The 20,920-nt window shown below is 36.7% G+C and overlaps 1 protein-coding gene across 1 annotated transcript; it reads left to right on the top strand.

The window, feature by feature from the left end:
• Nucleotides 1-11,481: 11,481 nt before the first annotated feature.
• On the top strand, nucleotides 11,482-20,179 carry LOC145331568 (apolipoprotein D-like). Its single transcript, XM_080176287.1, has 7 exons — nucleotides 11,482-11,586; nucleotides 12,258-12,331; nucleotides 16,135-16,217; nucleotides 17,583-17,683; nucleotides 17,774-17,902; nucleotides 18,810-18,873; nucleotides 19,198-20,179. Exons 1-7 carry the CDS (start codon nucleotides 11,496-11,498, stop codon nucleotides 19,271-19,273), a joined length of 618 nt encoding a protein of 205 aa, XP_080032413.1. The 5' UTR covers nucleotides 11,482-11,495; the 3' UTR covers nucleotides 19,274-20,179.
• The last annotated feature ends 741 nt before the right edge of the window (nucleotides 20,180-20,920 follow it).

Genomic DNA, 20,920 nt, shown 5'->3' with positions numbered 1-20,920 from the left:
GGAAACTATCCACAAAAAACACACAGCTCAAAAGTAGGAATACTCAATACTTTTCGATACGTTACATTTAATCCTTGTCAACCTTCCATAGTGCTTTCTTGTGCAAAAGTTTGTTTGAAACTAAAACTATTTTATGGCCTTTGGAAGGTTTTAGGCTACTTGAAGTAGCATATTATAATTTTATGCGAGAATCTCTGGCACTATCCACTTATTCTATATCCATCGGTATAACCAATAAGAAAATCATTAAATGTGGAGCAGATATAAAGGTCGTCTTTTCATATGCCCCAAAATTATATTTTCTATTTATTTTGCCTAATTTATAGTAGGGATATGGATTTTGACTGTGTCACAGGGAGATATAAAAGTATATTTCCTTAAATAAAGCAGCTTATAGTGCAAATAAAAAATTATATCATACTAAACAAATAACCAATGATAGGCCAGTATATATTTTAATTGAATAATGTTTATATGTATACTGGCCTATCATTGGTCATTTGTATGATATTTTAAGCTGCTTAACTTAAATAAAATTGGGGCTTTTGGGTAAGATTCGTGCAATCATTAGGAATGGTTGGTTCACTGTAGGTTATTCATTTACTTTGTTATTTCATTTAGTTACTATTGAAAACATTTAATATGTGGAATAATTATAATGCTTAACTACTACTGAAAATCATTCTTGTTACAAAAAATATACTCTATTTAAAAGTTCTTTTGTAGAACTTGATATATTAAAAATAGCAACAAATTTATTTTCACAACACTTGTTATGACAAGATTTAAGCAATTCAAAAGCAACGAAAATTTTTGCAAACTTAACAGAAATTTGTTTTTACCGCATGATCATAATGTAATTGTTTAATAATCCACTTGCTACAAAAAATTTCCACATTGTGTTTTGCGTTAAATCTTGCCACTAGGCAACATATTTGATATTTCTTATGAATAAAGGTACTAAGAAAGAGAGGGAATGTCTGATTGAGCCAATAGGAGAATCGCATCGGAATTTACATTGGATCTCATTGGTTGAAATTGTGTACACATTTTGCTACGAAGGCATGTTTTTTTTCATTTCATACATACATAAAAGTCAGCTGTAAACAGTATATTTTCTTAGTAGAAAGCTTTGCGGAATCAGAATTAATTGCCCAAAAATTTCGTTTAAATTTGAAAGCTTAGTAACGAGGTGGATTCTTAAAAAATAAGTTAGGCTGGCTACTCGCTGGTGAGGCAAAATTATTTTTGTGAAAAATCCTCCAAAATCGAATAAAAAAATTTACAAAAATTAAATAAAATCTTAAAGGGTTATTAACATATGATTTTGTTTAATTTTTGTAGATTTTTAATGTGCTTTTGGATGATTTTTAACAAAAATAATTTTGCCTCAATATCGAGTAGCGAGTCTATAATTTCTTAAGAATCCACATCAGCTTCAGTCGAAAGTAAACAATACTTTTGTCTACTAGAAATGTTCCTTCTTAGATCTGACGAAAAAAGGGTTCAGAATATGCTTCTATTCTTCTATTTATATTTTCTTATGTAATAAAATAAAACTATATAAACAATATACCTATGTAAATATTCTGATCATATCATTGTGTTTTTATATGTTGACTGAAATAAATATTTTATGTTTTATGTTTAATTTTTGGATTTTAAAAAGTCTGACTTCAATTGTAAAATGTTTTTTTAGAAAAGTATTAAAAGTACCTTATACCTTTGAAGTTTTAATAGTGCCAATAAAAAAAGTATATATTGTATTATATCCAGTTTTTTACATTATATCCGCAGAAAGCCGTTTATAATACGATGCGATAAATAACTATTCTTTTACGATAGAGATCATATAGTCCCCATAACTTTTTCCCTTTATTCGTGTATTTGTTAGATTGACAAAAATTATTTTGTGTAAAAAATTGCTTGTATGGTAGCTTTGACTATATATCATCAAATTTGGAAATTCTAAAAGTTATATAATACTTAAGTTACATAACATTAAATTATTTATTGTGAACAAGTTTTTTCTATATTTGATTTATAAATAAACAAACAAGGATAACAACATCCATAAAAGAGAAGCTCTGAAATGGAAGGACAAACAAAACATTAAAACTTGTAAAGTGTCAGAACTCAATATGCAGAATATTCATGCATAAATTTAAACAAAATTGTAAGTAAATTTGTTGCAAAACTATCAAAAAATCCAGCGTTTTTAAAAGGACGCACTGACTTTTTGGTAATGATTATAAAGTTGCTTCCCTCCTAAATCGTACCTAATTGTTATAAGAATCATCATGCAAAGTTTGAAATTATTGAAAAGATTCACTTTTAACTAGGATGATAAAACTAGAAAAAGAAACTAGACAAAAATATTATATTATAATTTGGCTTTCATTTGACAAACTTGTATAGTTTACTGTATATCAAAACTTTTCTAACAATGATTTTAATTAACAGACAAGAGCTTGATCTTTAAATCGTTTTTATGCCGCGCTGAATCGGGGCGATTCAGAGGTGAACCGTAGGCGCGCTGGTGGTAAGCCACAGCGCACCTGATTTTTAAAAGATTTTCGGCGCGGTGTTGTTAAATCGCTTGCGCACTCACTAAAATATCGATCCGCGCCAGTACAACTTTATTACTTAAGCAGTGCCAGTAAGGTATTTTATATAAAATACCGTGTCAGTATGGTATTTTATATAAAACATTAATATATAATTTATTTTAAAAATAACTATAAAAATGTTTTCACGATAGTTTTGCAATAAAATATTAAAGTAATTAAAAAAATATCCATTTATTACATATGCAATGGGTCTTTCATTGGGGCTCAGTGCATGATTCACCCCGATTTAAACCGGCAATGCCACTCGGTGAGTGGCATTGCCGCGCCGGGCCCGCGCCACTGCCCGATTCAAATCGCCCATGCAAATTCGATTTAAAGATTGATATTAATAATTTGATGGTGCGCCAAATGAATCGCCCCGGTTTAAATCACCTATAAACGATTTAAAGATCGAGCTAAGGTGATTTAGTTTATAGGTTGGATGTACTTCAAATATCGTCCATTGCATTATCCTTTAATCTATATTCAGTAGATATATAAACTGGCAGCTGCGGCCCAACCAATTAAGAGCTCCTCATTGCTTGGGGTCAGTAAGAAGGGGTCATACAAATAGCCTGAAACCATCTCAAGGCTTAAATATAAAATTAAAACAGCCTAAAACCAACCAAGGACCTATCTAAAAAGGAGAACTCACTCTCAAAATAGGATATCATCAGGGCTCGGCAGCTGCGCCGTCAGCCGTGTAGTTTGCACTGCTGAATCCAGGCAATATCTCGTGAAAAATCAAAATAAGAAGTTTAAGTAGGATAGAGTAAGACTAAGCAGTGAAGAAAGTAACTAGCCTCAATCGAAGTCTCAGCGCATGAGGCCTCTCATATTTACATATATACAATAAAGCCGCTCAAAAAAAGCGCGGCTGTCGAACACTGGTTTTCGCAATTGTACACTAAAATTCATTTTTAAAAGTATGAGTAACTCTTTAGAAAATATTACAATTATGAAACAGCATAATTTTAAAAGTTAAAATACAATTAAGCTAATTTTATTTCTAAATACTTTTTATTTTTTTTTTAAGCACCTTCTCTCTTGAATCATACCATTCTTGTTAACATTTTAAAAGAAAATATATAACCTTACAAGAATACTAAAACTTTTGTGTAATGAAACATATGTATCTCATTAGTTATAATAAAAATTAATTAGATTAATTATATATAATTTATAGAATATATAACTAGAATATTGCTAGTTTTGATTATAATGCCAGGTTAAATATCATATATATTTTTGGTAATATCACAATATATAACCTCCCTATTTTAAAAAATAATTTAAATATGACTTTCCTAATTTCCTAATTATGGTTATGGTTGTAACTGTCCTTGTTTCTATTTGATGATACTGTGGTATCCGCCTAGGGTAAATGGCAGACACCAGAGTTCGAATAAAGACTACGGCAGTGTGAACAGACGTGGACACCTTACTATAGAGAAGCTACGCTTCTCTAGCATTCACTAGACAAGAATCAACATCTATTTTAGTTGTCACTTTATTGAAGGGTTAAAGGATACTAAAGCTATATACAACAAACAATAACTACATGGATAGGAATAAATGATCATAACATAAAAGCATTATAATACATATACAATAGTCAGTTTGGGCAATCATGATTCCCCATCCCTGGAAAGGGTGGGGGGAATTAAGAATACAGTTAACCATAATATAAATACATATGGATTAGGGATAAAGATGGTTAAAGATAAATCATACAGTAAAACATAGATAATTGCAATGGTTAGGTAGATGGCTATCCCTGTCTGGGGCAGGCAGGATAGCCCATGGAGCAGCACAATAGGTAGATAAGCATAGAGGGGTTGAGTGGTAGGTCTGGTTACTAAAGAGGGAAGGTTTGATGATTACTTGTGACAACAACAGTCTGTGTGGGGGTGATTCTATCAGGTGAGGGCAGGTTTAGATCCTTTATCCTCAGGGTTGAGGTGGTGCTGATAACTTGGTGGTTGAAGGGGAAGGTTCCGGTGCTCAAGATGGGAGAGGGAGGGGTAACACCCCTCCCTCCATTTGCAGGACAACTGAGAGATAAAATCAGTACCGTTATCTGACATCTTTTCAGGTGGCTTCATAATTGTAGAATAACAGGATTTAACTAGGTGCGTAGCATCACTATAATGTCTTGGTTTCTGCATGGTCCAGAGCCGCCGCATACCACAACTCTCCCCTCGGAAGGCTGGAGGGGTTGTCTGCACCGCCAGACTTCCGACAGTGGTTGCGGCCTTCAGTTTGTTGTCCTTGTGGAATGGGTCCGCCAGGATACCAGTTGCTGGACGGTGGTGGACTCCAGCCCTCCCCAGGTCTAACGGAATCGGCTATATCTGCTGGAGTAGCTGGTCCTGTTGGATCTTCTGGCCGTTGGATGTGTACCTCTGAGGCCACCCTGGCAACCTCCAGGGGTGGTACAGCACATGAGGGGGCTTGGACCAACAGCCGCCTGGTATACACCTCTGCAGGTTTCTCCACTGGGCTGGTGGTCTCCATCGTGTTGGTCACCTTGCTGCTGGCAGGCTGGCTACTGGATGCAGGCGCAGTTTCTTCGCCCTCGGGGCTGGTCAGGTTCATTCGGCTTCCAGGGTCTCTGTCAACGCGGGCAGGTGGTGGTTGCCATACTGTAGGAGCGTTGCCTCCTTCAGGCTCATTCTGGACATTGGCAGGGTGGTGCATGGCAGTCCGACCTGCGGGGTAGGGAAAGGTAACAGTCCACCCTTTATGCCGGAGGCTGTCTGGGATCTGCAAGGGTGGCTCCGCTCTAGTTGGCTGGGAGACAGGCCCATCCACGGACACTGCTGCTAGTGGACTGGAGGCACAAGGCTCCGGATTTCCTCCCCTAGCCTGAAGGGGTCCAGGCACATTGTCTCCATCCTGGGTAGACATAATTGTTGGGGATCCTCTACTTCTATGGTTAGGCTCGGCACTTGGCGCATCTAGTTGTGTTACTCCCCAGGCAGCGGTCAAAGCTTCTTCAGTTTGGCTGGTAATGGCTGATACCCTGGCTCCTGGGGCAGATGCAGGGGGCGCAGGCAAGTTTGGCCCAGCCCAAACTTCCTGGTACACCAGTGCAATACAATTACCCTGGCTTGGTTGAGGGAGGTAGACAGCTGGATGCAGTTGAGGGTGAGGGACAGCTGGATTCTCCCTGCTGGCTGGGGGCTCTGGCTGGCTGGGGGTGACGGGTGTCACCCCTTCCTCTGGGGCTGCGGGCTCATTCCGGGGTCCAGGTATCTCGGTGGCGGCGACGGTTGTCGCCCCAGGCACCAGTGTGGGGGCGCTGGATAGCACCCCCCAGTCTTCACAGGGGTCCAGGTCTCTCGGTGGCGGCGACGGTTGTCGCCCCAGGCACCAGCGTGGGGCGCTGGATAGCACCCCCCAGTCTTCACAGGTGGCGGCGACTGTTGTCGCCCCAGACATCAGCTTGGTGGTGCAGGGAAGCACCTCTCGTTCCTTCCAGGTGGCGACGCCGGTTGGCGTCCCATACATCGACTCAGACTCCTGGGTAGCCGCGGCCCCAGCGGCGGCAGCTAGTTGGGGTGACGGCTGGGCATCTCCCTCCAGGTGGACCTGGGTGGCAGACTGGTTGCATGCAGGTTGTTGGGCGGCCTGGTGTTTCTTCATTGCCCGGTCCCAACCGGTTCTACACTTGGCGGCTGTGTGGCCGTTGAAGCGGCAGCGCCCCTTCGTCCAGCTGGGTCCCATCAGGCCGGCTTCCCCAGGGTGTATCAACCTGCCAGGTCTCTCCTCCTCCAGTTGGGGCACCAGCTGACAAACAGGGTCTCCCCTACTAGGGGTCAGGCGGTGCTGGGCTGCTTGTGGTGGCTCCTTGGTTACATTCAGCCTCCTCCCCATACACACAGGTTCCTTCCATCCAACAGCGGCTCTCCTCCCCTGGGTGGCGAGGCCAGCCTCGGCCTTAGCTTCTGCAGGTGCTTCTCCACATGGGGGATCCTGCCTCTGGGTATGCCAGGTGGTTGGTAGCAAAGGCTGTTGATGGTGCCAGTCGGAAAGGGGGCTATGATCTCTGGGGGGTACCTGTGGCCAGTGTGTGGACAGGTACCCACAGGTGGACCAGCAAGGCCCAGAAGATGCCATACTGATGGTAGCCTGAACTGTATTCCGGACTGTCAGCAGACTGTTGGTAGTCACCTGAGTTGGGCCAGAGTTGCCAGCTGGTATTGCGTCCCTGCCAGGCTCCGTCAGCTGCTGGTGGGGAGCCCCTGCGGTGGTTCTGGTTTTGGCAAGGGGTGGCCTTCTTATTGACTTCCCTAGTTGGAGCTCTGCATCCTGGTGGGCCTCCATCTTCAGCAGCATGGGGGAACTTGGCTGGGACATGTGCAGTGGTTCAACAGAGTAGCGGCATCTGGTCTTGGAGTGTGGGGGAACAGCCTCACTGCTGCTGGTCAACCCTGCTCCCTCCGTGCTGGGCAAAGTCTTCCACTGCAGCAGGTCACCAGTCCCCATCCTTAGGCCGGTCCCCAGTCGTTCCATGCCTGGGGGCTCCCAGGGAGGCTTGGGTGGCGGCTCCCCCACCCCCAGGTACGCGTCGGGCATCTGGGTGAAGAGCCTATTCCCCTGGGACCGCTCCCCATCCTCCAGATTGGTGAGGCCAGTGCCAGGGAGGACCTTTCCACCCCAGAAACAGGTGGTACTGGCCCTAGGGCTGGGCCCCTTTGAAATCTCAGTTCTGGTAGTAGTGTCCATCTTGGGGCTGGCCACTAAGTCTCTGAAGCTGGTTACCTTCTCATTAGGCTCAGTTGCATCGTTCAACACCCCCAGGAGGACACCTACAGGTTCAGCAATCCCCAGTCCAGTATTGCTATTTCTCGTGCGTTGAGCACCAACTGAACAGGAGCGGTGCAGCGGACATTCAGTCACCCTTCCAGACAAGGGCATCTCAGGGACCAGGGGTCTGTGACCTGGCATGTGTTTGATGTTCACTGTACTCAACACAGTAGGCCAGAGTAATAGCAGAAGCAGTATCGTGTATGAAAAAGCAGAGAGTGGTGGGGTACAGATGTTGGTGGTTCTGGTCCAAATGAAGACTTCTGTCCACCACAGTGTCAGCAGCAGGCCTAGGCACACAGTTAATGCCCAATCATGAATGTCTTCTATTTCCGCACGTCGGGCTAGGGGCTGCCAAGTTCTTATCTTGTAGATGTAGGAGCAGAGTAGAGTAGCCGCGCCGCAAGGGGGTTCGAGCCGGCTCACCCCTAATATAAATACTATAGCTGTGTAATTAGGGTGGTAGTCCACGTAGCCGTAGGCTCGGTCCTCCTGGCTCAAGAGTTTCTGTGGCTGGCGCGTCCCCATGATAAGTAGCAGGGGTTTGGTCTGTTGGTGCCAGCGTCTTGTTTAACTGTTGAGCCTGAGTTGTTCTCCTTTCCAGTATAGCTCTTGATTTCTGTGATAACCAGCGGATCTTAGCTTAAAGGTAAAAGGAATATGTTAGGGATCCACAGATGTCTCTAGGAGCGTATCCGCTGGTAGATATATGGATAGGTAGGCTAACTATATATATATATATATGGCTACACTCCCATATATATATATACGTGTATAAGAATATCCCCAGAGCTAGCTAGCTTTCCTCCTTGCTCCAAAAAAATCACGCTTCCTCTGTATAAAGTTCACAACTATGGGGTCGATGGTCCAGGTACACACCACCACTGCCCAGTGTGGGGCATCAAGTCAGGCTATGTCCACAGGGTGGGCGTACTTTCGTTCAGTTACCATATCAGTTTCCAGTGTTGTATGGTGGGGTTAGTATTCACTTACTTGTACCCATGATACAAAAAAAAACAACATTATTTATCACTTGGGTATTTATATATACATATATTTGTTTCACTAACCACTCAGCTTTGAAGTAGGGTTGGCAGGGCTAGGAGATGTTGAGGGTCTGAGCGGGTTTAAGGAACTGGTTTAGTTTTCCTTATCACACTGTAGACAGGGAGGGAGGAGCTTGCAAGTTTTTCTCCTAAAAAAATATCTCTGATGTATGCTATAGAGTGGCCCCTCTCCTGTGTGGGTGTGTGTGTGTGTGTGTGTGCGTGAAATCTCCTGTCCTTGCAACGCGCGTCCGCACCGTCAAATCCGCGCACACGGGGAAAACGCGCTCTCACCCCTCAACTCGCTCTCTCATTGGTCCGCTTCGTCCGTTGGATTTATGATATTTTCCGCACTCTGTTGCGCTACCCGTGAATGGCGCTCTGTGTGTCCGATCGCTAGCCCCACACTACAGACGGACTTAGTCTTGTGTGGGTAGGAAGGGAGAAGCGCGTGAGGGGACGGGGGTAACTCCGTCCGTTTCCCCTGTGAGGGAGGGAGGTAACTGTGTGCTGGTGTAATAGTGCCTTTTCTTCTTAATCCTAGGCTTATCTATTATATCACCCTGATTGTATTTGCCTTCAATGGAGAGGGGCTCCTCCCTTTCCCTTGGAATAAGGGGTGTATTGTTGTTGTGCTGTGGGGCTTGAGATGTTTTGATTGTATATCAGGGTCTTTATTATATTACATCTAGCTTCTATTTTTGCATAACAGATTTGTTTACCAACTCTGTTCTATTTTTAGCTGTTATCACAATACACAATAAATCCAAGCCTGTTCTATTCTTAGATTTATCACAACACAACAATTTGTTTGCCAAGCTTTGCTCATAAATCTATTGTTTAGACATCACATCAGGGTGGTAATCCCTGCAATGTAACATAATATCTGTTTTTCTAGATGGGTGGCTGCGTTGTAGCCTCTCAGGATACTTGGAGTTGACGTAGTTTTTCTCTGTTCTGGTGCACTACACTCGTATGTTGGCTCGCAGCTTGCAGCTATGTGGCGTGTTTCAGCCTATCGGCGGCAGGGAATGTCCCGTCCTGCTAGCGCCGCTTGCAGCTATGTGGCGTGTTTCAGCCTATCGGCGGCAGGGAATGTCCCGTCCTGCTAGCGCCGCTTATCCAAATCCAGCTGATGGCGGCAGGGAATGTCCCGTCCTGCTAGCGCCACTGGTTCGGATCCTGCTATCTCTTGCAGTAAAATTGGCCTATTTTCAGCCGTTTACACTTATTTGGCTTGTTTCAGCCGGTCCGCAGGCCTGTTTCAGCCCTTTGAGCGCTCAATTCTCCGTTAGATATCAGCGCTGCTCGCGGTTATTCGTCAAATTTCGCTGTCTCGCTTCCACAACTGCCGGATGCAGAGTTAAACTTTGCTGTCCAGGGTGGGTAATTCAGGTTGCTTGCGTCAGTTTTGCCAGATTCACTGCTGGGAGTACCTTAGCCTCAGATGCGCGTCTGCTCTACACTTGTGGTTCGCCGTAATCTCACACAGCTGTCACCAAAGTTGTGGTATCCGCCTAGGGTAAATGGCAGACACCAGAGTTCGAATAAAGACTACGGCAGTGTGAACAGACGTGGACACCTTACTATAGAGAAGCTACGCTTCTCTAGCATTCACTAGACAAGAATCAACATCTATTTCAGTTGTCACTTTATTGAAGGGTTAAAGGATACTAAAGCTATATACAACAAACAATAACTACATGGATAGGAATAAATGATCATAACATAAAAGCATTATAATACATATACAATAGTCAGTTTGGGCAATCATGATTCCCCATCCCTGGAAAGGGTGGGGGGAATTAAGAATACAGTTAACCATAATATAAATACATATGGATTAGGGATAAAGATGGTTAAAGATAAATCATACAGTAAAACATAGATAATTGCAATGGTTAGGTAGATGGCTATCCCTGTCTGGGGCAGGCAGGATAGCCCATGGAGCAGCACAATAGGTAGATAAGCATAGAGGGGTTGAGTGGTAGGTCTGGTTACTAAAGAGGGAAGGTTTGATGATTACTTGTGACAACAACAGTCTGTGTGGGGGTGATTCTATCAGGTGAGGGCAGGTTTAGATCCTTTATCCTCAGGGTTGAGGTGGTGCTGATAACTTGGTGGTTGAAGGGGAAGGTTCCGGTGCTCAAGATGGGAGAGGGAGGGGTAACACCCCTCCCTCCATTTGCAGGACAACTGAGAGATAAAATCAGTACCGTTATCTGACATCTTTTCAGGTGGCTTCATAATTGTAGAATAACAGGATTTAACTAGGTGCGTAGCATCACTATAATGTCTTGGTTTCTGCATGGTCCAGAGCCGCCGCATACCACAATACTAGCGGCTACGCCCCTAAAAGAGGGAGGTGGAAGGTAACCCCCCTAAATTTCATTTTAAGTTTTAAAGAAAAAAGTAAAAAAATTTGGGATAGGGAAATTTTTTTCTAGCGCTGATTTCTTTTGGAAGGTAGGAGATTCCCTTCCCAAAAATGATTAAAGATATTCCCTTACCCTATAAGAATCTTCACTTTAAAGGAGAAATATATAGGTTCAGCGGTTACTACTTTATATAATAGGATGTAGTTTTGCTTGCACACCTCACCGAAAACATCTGTAACATGATTTGTAGAAATAAAATAGAATTTCCTAAATCATTTTTTATTAGTTTTAAAAATTTTAAACTTCGTAGTATTTTAACAAAGTTACTTGAGTTATTCTATAAGGAAGTTGTATTCCTATAACCTTTTTAACAAGCGAAACTTCTGTATATTAAAGTCCTAAAATTGGAAGTATGTCCTTGAACAATATTCTGTATTTATTCACTTTTGAAAAAATATTATTTATTTTTTTTTATAATCTGCTTATTCATATCTGACACTCTACAAGTGATAATGTTCTTTTGTCCTACAGTTATAGAGCTTCGCTTTTATGGATGTTGTCATACTTGTTAGTTTACAGCTGCTCATAAAATAGTTTTAAAAATATTGTATAAGAACATTTTTCTTCATATTTCAGTATTTTTATCAAAAATGATTTCAAAAACATCTTTGATTGTATTAACATGCATTTTATCAACATGTACTTCATTCTTGTCATTGGAGCCTTGCAAAACTATTTCAGGTGATTAATTCTGCACTATTTTGAAAACAGTAAAAGTGTCTAACTATGACGTCATAAAAAATTAACAATTAACCAATGAGAAGCCAGTATTCACAATGGTAAAATATATAGCTGCCTCTTATTGGTTAATTGTTGATTTTTTCTGACGTCATAGTTAGACACTTTTACTGTTTTCCACTATTTTCTTAAACATTAATTACAAATTTAAAATATTCCAATGTTTTCTATAGCTGCCAAACTATAGACTAGCTACTAGAAAACCTATACTATAAAGTAAGGAAAACAAAAATAAAATAATATATTCCTAGTAAGTGTAGAGGACAGACGTATAGTAACGGTATAGTAGCTGCGCTCCTTTTCAATAACAAAGTATTGGTAAATGTGCCTATTGTAAGAAATCAAAATTTTAACCGGTATAGCCATTGTGTGTTTGATATCTTCCCCTAAAATACACAAGGGGAGGGGATCTATTTATATCGCATTTAACCTAACCTAGTTTTGTGATATTGGGATTAGTAATGTTAAAACTTTGAACCAACAAACTTGTCAATAAAATCTCTATTTTTGTTGGGTTTTAAAGCGAAGCTTCTCTACAATTGAATCTAAGGAACGTACGTCCGTCATGTCCTTAGCTTACGTCCATAATACTAAATAAGCATTATTTGTTTCAGGAATTGACAATTTTGATGTTTCTGGTTATCTTGGAGTATGGTATGAGTACTCTAACTTGTTTGAAGTATTCCAGGTTTCAATATTTTTTTTATAATTTTTAATTATCCCTGTTTTTTGTTTCTTGCTGTTTTTCTTGTAAGTCGAAAAAACTCTCTTTCTCATATTCATTCGAATCCGGTGGATAGGAACCGGTTCTCATCCATACGAAAAAACTATGTCAAGCATCGTATTATATCCAGCTTTCTACAAATATAGAAATGTACAATCATAAGATTAAAACCAGTTTTTTTAGCCCCAAGGTGTAAAAAAAAATAGTTTTAACAAGCTATAAAGAAAACTAAATACTTGGATTTAGAGGGTTGTCTGTTTCTAGACTGTATTTGTACAGGGAGTAAGGGAGGGGACAATGGGCAATTAATTCAATTTAAGAGGGTTCGCTGAAAAGCAATGAAAACCAGATTTATCAAGAAAATTTTACCAAAATTGTAAAGGGATCATGGTAACCTAATTTAGAACAAAATTAGTTCTAAGAAAAAATTATTTACTTGAAAATTAAATTATCAACACATCACAATGTAGTAAATATCTGTAATTAATCACTAGAAAAATCTTGTTTAGAACTACCTCAACTCTTCTGATATATTTATAACTGACCCTTAAATTCAAGCGGTTCTTAGATTATTTAATACATAAATATAACAGTAGAGTTTCTATACATGAAAAGACATTTTCTTGGGAAAAAATATTTGTTAAAACCAGCGATAAATAACAAACTTTTATGTCTGCATATTCAAAACTAGCTCAGCTAGTTAGCGGGGCATTGATGCGCAAGTCCCCAAAATCAGTAAGAATCTGCTGTATTCGTGCACATTCCCTTTAAGCCAGTCCCCAAAGTCTGAGACTCCTTAAAAATTGAATATTCGATCCATTGTCCCCTCCCTTACTCCCTGGTATTTGTATGTTAGCGTGAGCGTAAAATTGTTATGATACTTTGGATAAGAAAGTTATCTGAGAAAAAGGCTTAAATATGGCTTATATACAGAAATAGTTAAATAGATAATTTACAATAGGTATATGGTTGGATATAAACATATAACATTTATAAATTACAATAGATGTGCCTACATGGTCCATATATGCGAATATATTGCTAAAAATAGGCCGAATAATGCATAAAGATTTCCTAATTCTGGGCTTTTATAGTTATGACTTTCGCCTTGAAAGTCAGAGTGTAAGCTTTGCTCCAATTAAAGGAAGTGCGTCTGTCAAGGTCAGTGTGTGTATCAACTTATTATTCATATACATAAACTAGAGTTGGCTCGATATAACTATCTCCCTATTGGCTAGTTTTCTATATGCATATCTATTTCTCAATAAATCTATTTTCCTCACCCGGCATTACTATCTAAACGGAAGTAAATATTTAATAATTTAAATGATCTTAAAAAGATCTTTTAAATTATATTTTTTTCTTTACATTACCATCACCAAAGGGTTTATTATATGATTACAATTTTAGTTCAATATTTGAACACACAAAGTGTCGCCACAATCGAATTCTTTTAAAACAGAGTTTTCTTAAATTTATTATATCATAAATTTAAATTTTCTTTTTTATGATTAGAAATTAAATACTTCATTATAATGTAAATAGCAACATGAAATGAAAAAAATAAATTTGTTTTTAATAAAGTAAAATAATGGGTCTAATCGTTCTGGGCAATGAGAGTTTATTATGGATTATTGGAGCACTATGAGTTTTCAACGAACAGTCCTTGGAAAACTTGAGCTCGTTTATAGACATTTATTTCCTATATAGATCTGACATGGATCTTGAAGCAATTAAGCAGGCCATTTTGTACAGGTTAAAAATTGGAAGATTTCATTAATTAAAAGTTATCGCAAATATACTTAGTAAATAAGACTACTTAATATAATTGGGAGCGAAGCTTCTCTTCAAAAGTAGTGTTCTCATGTTCAATTTATTTGAAACTTAGATGCGGCATCTACAACTGCATCATATTATAGACGTTAAAAATGGTATATATTGCTGCTATGTCTGGCACCTGACACTAATAGTAAGAGTAAGAAGAATGCTTTGCCTTATAATAGAATAGAATAGAATTTATTAACTAATGCAATACATTTAAATTATTAAATATACATATAAAATCATATTTTAAAAATTGCATAGCAAGGAGTAATTAAGCCTTGGAGTAGGCCGTAAATTTACCCCTTTAATTGATTTCATTTATTATTTTATTTATAGCGAGAATTACAAAAATTATTTATTATATAAAGATATTTACACAAATTTAATAGATCAATAATTAAGTGGGTTGACTAAATAACTATTTACAGTTACAGAAGTTGGTACAGATTTTATTTCTTACAGGAAAAGCATTTTCTTTTGCTGCAATGAAATGATTTATAATTTAAAAAATAATCTTTTTTAATCATGGACAATGATTTCTTTGCAGAGTCTGAAAGCCTTATTTCATTTCTCAAGTTATTCCAAAGTTTTGGAAATGACACTGCTGGAAAATATTCAAGATGTTTTGTTTTAGGTATACTTATCAGTAACTTTTTTGATCTCTGAGAAGAAAGAACTTTAAACATGTTATCAAAGCTTTCTGGGAGTTTCTTATGAAAAAATTTACTCATAAAATTTAAAATGTTTAAATTTACCAAATCATCAAATTTTAAGATTTTAGATTGTCCAAACAAAATTTCAGTGTGTGCATTATAATTAGCACCTACAATAATCCTTATTGCCCTTTTTTGTTGTTTTCTTATTTGATCAATATCTTTACTTTTAGAGAGACCCCATGTGATATTAGAATAATTTAAGTGAGGCAAAATCATTGAGGAATAAATCGTTTTCAAAGTTTTTGATGGGAGAACATTTTTTATTTGATTTAATGCATATAGAGAACTAGAAACTTTGTTTTTTACCATTTTTGTATGCTCATTCCAATTGAGAAATTCATCAAGATGTACCCCAACAAATTTAAAAGACTTTGTTTCATTTTCATTGCTGATTCTCTCAACTTCCTCCCCATTAATGAAGATTCTAAAGTTATTATTGACAGGTTGCATACTGCTAAGTCTGAAGACCATGTATTTTGTTTTAGATACATTTAAAGAAAGTTTATTTGCCCTAAACCATACTGATGCCTTATCTAATTCTTCATTTAATGATGTTTTTATGGTTTCTAAATTACTTGAGGTTTTACAAAAGATTGTGTCATCTGCAAAAAGGCTACAAAATAAGGTTGTTGAATTTGGAAGGTCGTTTATATACAACAAGAACAAAATTGGTCCAATGACAGAGCCCTGTGGTACTCCATGGGTTAATACTTTTTCTTCGGACTTTACACCATTTATTTCAACATACTGTTTTCTATTATAAACAGGTGCAACTAAATACCATGCAATGCACTTTGATTGGACTTTCAGACAATGGTCGTGCAATCAAAGGGTTGGTTGTCAGTTGGATGTTACTTCAATAAACTTTGTTTGCGTTAGAGTATCGCTTCCCATTACAAGCGGATGATGCTCTGGCTTCTCTAGATTACCACTTTAAATTGTTAAAGAACCCTGCCCTTCTAAACGAAGTAAATAAAATAAATGTTATAAACCATGTCTACCTATCTAATAATTTAAGACTCGAATCTACATATTCTTTAACTTAAAGGGCCTGTGCACGAAAACGTTCAGATTTTATTTCAATTTTGCCTCCCAATTTGCCGTAAAATTAAGACTCACATCCTTGATATTTTTGTCACAGGAAGTGTTTGGTTGATCACTATATAGAAGGTAGCTTAGAAGATTTGATAATAAGATAAGAATTGTTTTATGCACAAACCCTTTAAGATTGGAGGAAAATGTGTGAGAGCAAATTACACATTGAGAGAAGATGACAAAATTGGAGTTAAGAATGAACAAGTGAACAAATGGTGAGTTTAAGTATTATTTCAATTTTGATTATAACAAGGAAAACAACAACATCCATAAAAGCGAAGCGGTAGGACAAACGAACATTAACAAATGCATAGAGAGTTAGAACTGAATAATTCGAATATAAATGTACTAAAACGCATAAAATTTGTTGTTAAAAATTTAAAAATCAACATATTTGAAATGGACATACGGACATTCTGATAACGATTATAGAGTTGATATGCTTTGAAATCGTACCTTACTACCATAGGAATCACCATGCAAAGTTTGAAATCGATAGGACGTTTTTTACATAACTAAATTAACGAAAAAAGCTATCCAATCCGGACGGACGGACCTACCCTAATTATAGAAATGTCTCGCTTTTTAAAATAGAAGTAAATAAAAAAATCTTGGTGTGTTATTTTTTCTATTAACTAATTTATTGGGAGGTTGGTGGTACCCTCCTACTTAAAAGTTCCCAGGACCTATGAGAAGCTACAGTAAAAAGGAGAACCATATTGGTTCAGTATTTAGAGAGATACTTCGGTTTACACAGACAGACAGACACGTATCCTAATACTATCTATCTTACTATCTATCTATCTATCTATCTATCTATCTATCTATCTATCTATCTATCTATCTATCTATCTATCTATCTATCTATCTATCTATCTATCTATCTATCTATCTATCTATCTATCTATCTATCTATCTATCTATCTATCTATCTATCTATCTATCTATCTATCTATCTATCTATCTATCTATCTATCTATCTATCTATCTATCTATCTATCTATCTATCTATCTATCTATCTATCTATCTATCTATCTATCTATCTATCTATCTATATATCTATCTATCTATCTATCTATCTATCTATCTATCTATCTATCTATCTATCTATCTATCTATCTATCTATCTAACTATCTAGCCATCTATCTATCTATCTATCTATCTATCTAACTATCTATCTATCTATCTATCTATCTATCTATCTATCTATCTATCTATCTATCTATCTATCTATCTATCTATCTATCTATCTATCTATCTATCTATCTATCTATCTATCTATCTATCTATCTATCTATCTATCTATCTATCTATCTATCTATCTATCTATCTATCTATCTATCTATCTATCTATCTAGCTATCTATCTAGCTATCTATCTATCTATCTATTTATCTATCTATCTATCTATCTATCTATCTATCTATCTATCTATCTATCTATCTATCTATCTAGCCATCTATTTATCTATCTATCTATCTATCTATCTATCTATCTATCTATCTATCTATCTATCTATCTATCTATCTATCTATCTATCTATCTATCTATCTATCTATCTATCTATCTATCTATCTAGGTTTGGCAACTATTTATCTGTCTCTGGTACAGCAAGCTTTCCAGATCCTGCTGTTACAAACAAGGGAGAATTGGTTGTCTCATTCACTGATGTCATCCCAGGTACAACTTTTGTATTTTTACATACGATGTGACAGATAATTCTAAGAAAAAACAGTTTACAGCTAAAAACCAGATTTTTTATTAAAATAGAATTTGGAAGTACCTCAGCTGGAGCCACAAGAGCTCAGAACGGACGGGCCAACTACATTGTAGCAGATACAGATTATTCTACCTATTCACTTGTATACTCTTGTACTCAGATATGGTTTACTAGTAAAGGTGAATATATAAATAGATAGATTAATTGATAGATTGATTGATTGATTGATATATTGATAATAGATTGATTGATAAAGTGATTGATAGATTGATTGATTGATTGATAGATAGATAGATTAATTGATTGAATGATTGATTGATTGATAGATTGATAGATTGATTGATTGATTGATTGGTAGATTGATTGATTGATTGAATGATAGATTGATCGATAGATTGATCGATAGATTGATTGATAGATTGATCGATAGATTGATTGATGGATTGATTGATAGATTGATTGATAAATTGATTGATAGATTGATTGATAGATTGATTGATAGATTGATTGATAGATTGATTGATAGATTGATTGATAGATAGATTGATAAATTGATTGATAGATTGGCTAAATGATTATATAAGAATACATTGATTGATTGATAGATTGATTGATAAATTGATTGATAGATTGATTGATAGATTGATTGATAGATTGATTGATAGATTGATTGATAGATTGATTGATTGATTGATAGATAGATAGATTAATTGATTGAATGATTGATTGATTGATAGATTGATAGATTGATTGATTGATTGATTGGTAGATTGATTGATTGATTGAATGATAGATTGATCGATAGATTGATCGATAGATTGATTGATAGATTGATCAATAGATTGATTGATGGATTGATTGATAGATTGATTGATAGATTGATTGATAAATTGATTGATAGATAGATTGATTGATAGATTGATTGATAGATTGATTGATAGATTGATTGATAGATTGATTGATAGATTGATTGATAGATTGATTGATAGATTGATTGATAGATAGATTGATAAATTGATTGATAGATTGGCTAAATGATTACATAAGAATACATTATAATGAATGATATTTATTGATACTATTTAGAATCCCTGTGGGTGCTAACCAGAGATCAGAAACCAGCCCAGTCTGTTGTAGATGCTGCTTATCAGTAAGTTCTAATTTCAGATAATTCAAAACAGATTCTTACCTGATATGCTTTGCTTCGTCATGATTTTTCTAGATTAATTTCCCTTAATGTATATTTGAGGGGAAAGGATCACACAACATAGATTAATTATTTATAAATAATTAGGGCAGGTTAAGTGCAATAATAATAGATTTCTTACCTATACATATTTTAGGGGAAGGAGTCACAATTTAATGGCTTTACAAAAATTTAATCATGGTTAACCAAAATCTACATTTTTACTATTGGAAAGAGCGCAACTAATATTAAATATAGGTCTGTCCGCTACAATTTCAATTATTTCAGGAAAGCCAGAGACTTGGGCTTGCCAGTTGATAGTCTTCGCCAGACTGAACAGGATGGATGTTCTGCTCTTCCTTGAATATTTATTCCAGTATCGCTTCTAACAAATTGATATCCATTGGATATAAAAGAACTTGTTCTCAGCAATACATAAAAATTATGTAAAGCATCGTATTATATCCAGTTTTCTATGAATATAAAATTATAAGATAGAGTCATTTTTTCACCGTACCTTCGGCTTCTCGATGCTAAAAAACTGGTTTTAATCTTATATTTGTACATTCCCCGGGAAAGCTATTTATAATACGATGCAATAAATAAAAATATATTTTTTTTGTTTCCAATATATTCACACATATTTTTGAAACCTGATTATTTTCATTAACTATCTTATAATATTTATTTATTTTAAGTGAGAAAATATTTTTTTGTTCTAAAAGTTTTACCTTCAAATTTTAAGCTAGGTAAAAAATAAGTGTCCTTCAAAACAGAGCTGATATAAATTTTAAAAAGCATTTTGATTTTGTTAAAATTTTAAGGAAACTTTATTCAATATTCTTATTTGGACTAAAAATCAAAATATATTTCATGGAACACAGTAATAGTGTCTGACTAATTATGACGTAACAAAAAAAAATTAGCCAATGAGAGGCTGTTATTGACCAATGGTAAAATTTATATTGGCCTCTTATTGGCTATTTTTTTGTTACGTCATAATCAGTCAGACACTATTACTGTGTTCTATTTCATGTACCAAAATATTTCAGACAAGAATCTCAAAATTATTTGTTTGGCATTATACCTTTACAGACAGTCTCACTTACAAAGTAAAAATTATTTTTTATAATGAATTTAAAAATACTTGAACCATAAATTACAGAAACTTTAATAAGATACTTAACTTAATAACAATAATTATTGTTTTTGTTAATTATGCAAGAAAAGATATTAAAAAATATATTTCAGGGTTGAATCAGCAACCGCGGTTAAGCCTCATTTAAATCATCATATTATAACTTTAAAGTTCAGGTGGATAGCTAAACCTATCCTAAAAAAAGGTTTTATTTTAGGCTGAGGCGCGGCTGCCTAGCCCTGATATATTTTTACCATAATACTATATTTTATTTCTAAACAAGTTGTAATTTGATTTCATTTTGTATAATATATACTACATATCAAAAGCATTTCTTAAAATTTGAATCTAAATGGATAAGACAATAGTCGATAAAATGATGTACATCCCCAACGATGTTAACACAAAATTGCCCCTTAAGTAGAATAAAATTGGTGGTTGTAACATTTGAACACTAAACTTAATGATCCAATCAATCAAAATTTAAACACTTGCCGTATTGGCATACGAAGATCTTCTTGTTTCATACTTTTTAACATTGCGCACACTCCATTTGAATAAAATTAAGATTTAAAATATGTCAAAGCTTAAACAAAATTGGGTATCTAACAACCTTATAATAAAGTTTAAGGAACTCTTTCTGCGTGTAACAAATGATCTTGCTAACCGCTGAACCGATATAGTAGCTTCTACAGGGTAGCTTCTCATAGGTACTGGGAAGGTTTTTAACACTAGGGAGTGTACCATCACCCTTCCAAGAGAAATTGCACCTAGGAAAAAATGAAAATGGAATGTTTAATCATAGACAAGGAAGTCATTAAAGCTCAAAAAGCAATAATCCGAACTGCCCTGAACTGAACCTGACAAAGCGAC

The sequence above is a fragment of the Acartia tonsa genome, chromosome 11, assembly GCF_053477335.1.
Source record: "Acartia tonsa isolate MP-2025a chromosome 11, ASM5347733v1, whole genome shotgun sequence".
Classification (NCBI taxonomy): Eukaryota; Metazoa; Arthropoda; class Copepoda; order Calanoida; family Acartiidae; genus Acartia; species Acartia tonsa.
This window is presented reverse-complemented; position numbering and strand designations above follow the sequence as displayed.

Excerpts from the sequence above, each read along its gene's own strand:
- LOC145331568 (XM_080176287.1), top strand. The coding sequence starts at position 11,496 with ATGATTTCAAAAACATCTTTGATTGTATTAACATGCATTTTATCAACA. Across the intron at positions 12,332-16,134 it reads ACTTGTTTGAAGTATTCCAG|ATTGGAGGAAAATGTGTGAG; the intron begins GTTTCAATATTT and ends AAACCCTTTAAG. Across the intron at positions 18,874-19,197 it reads GTTGTAGATGCTGCTTATCA|GAAAGCCAGAGACTTGGGCT; the intron begins GTAAGTTCTAAT and ends CAATTATTTCAG.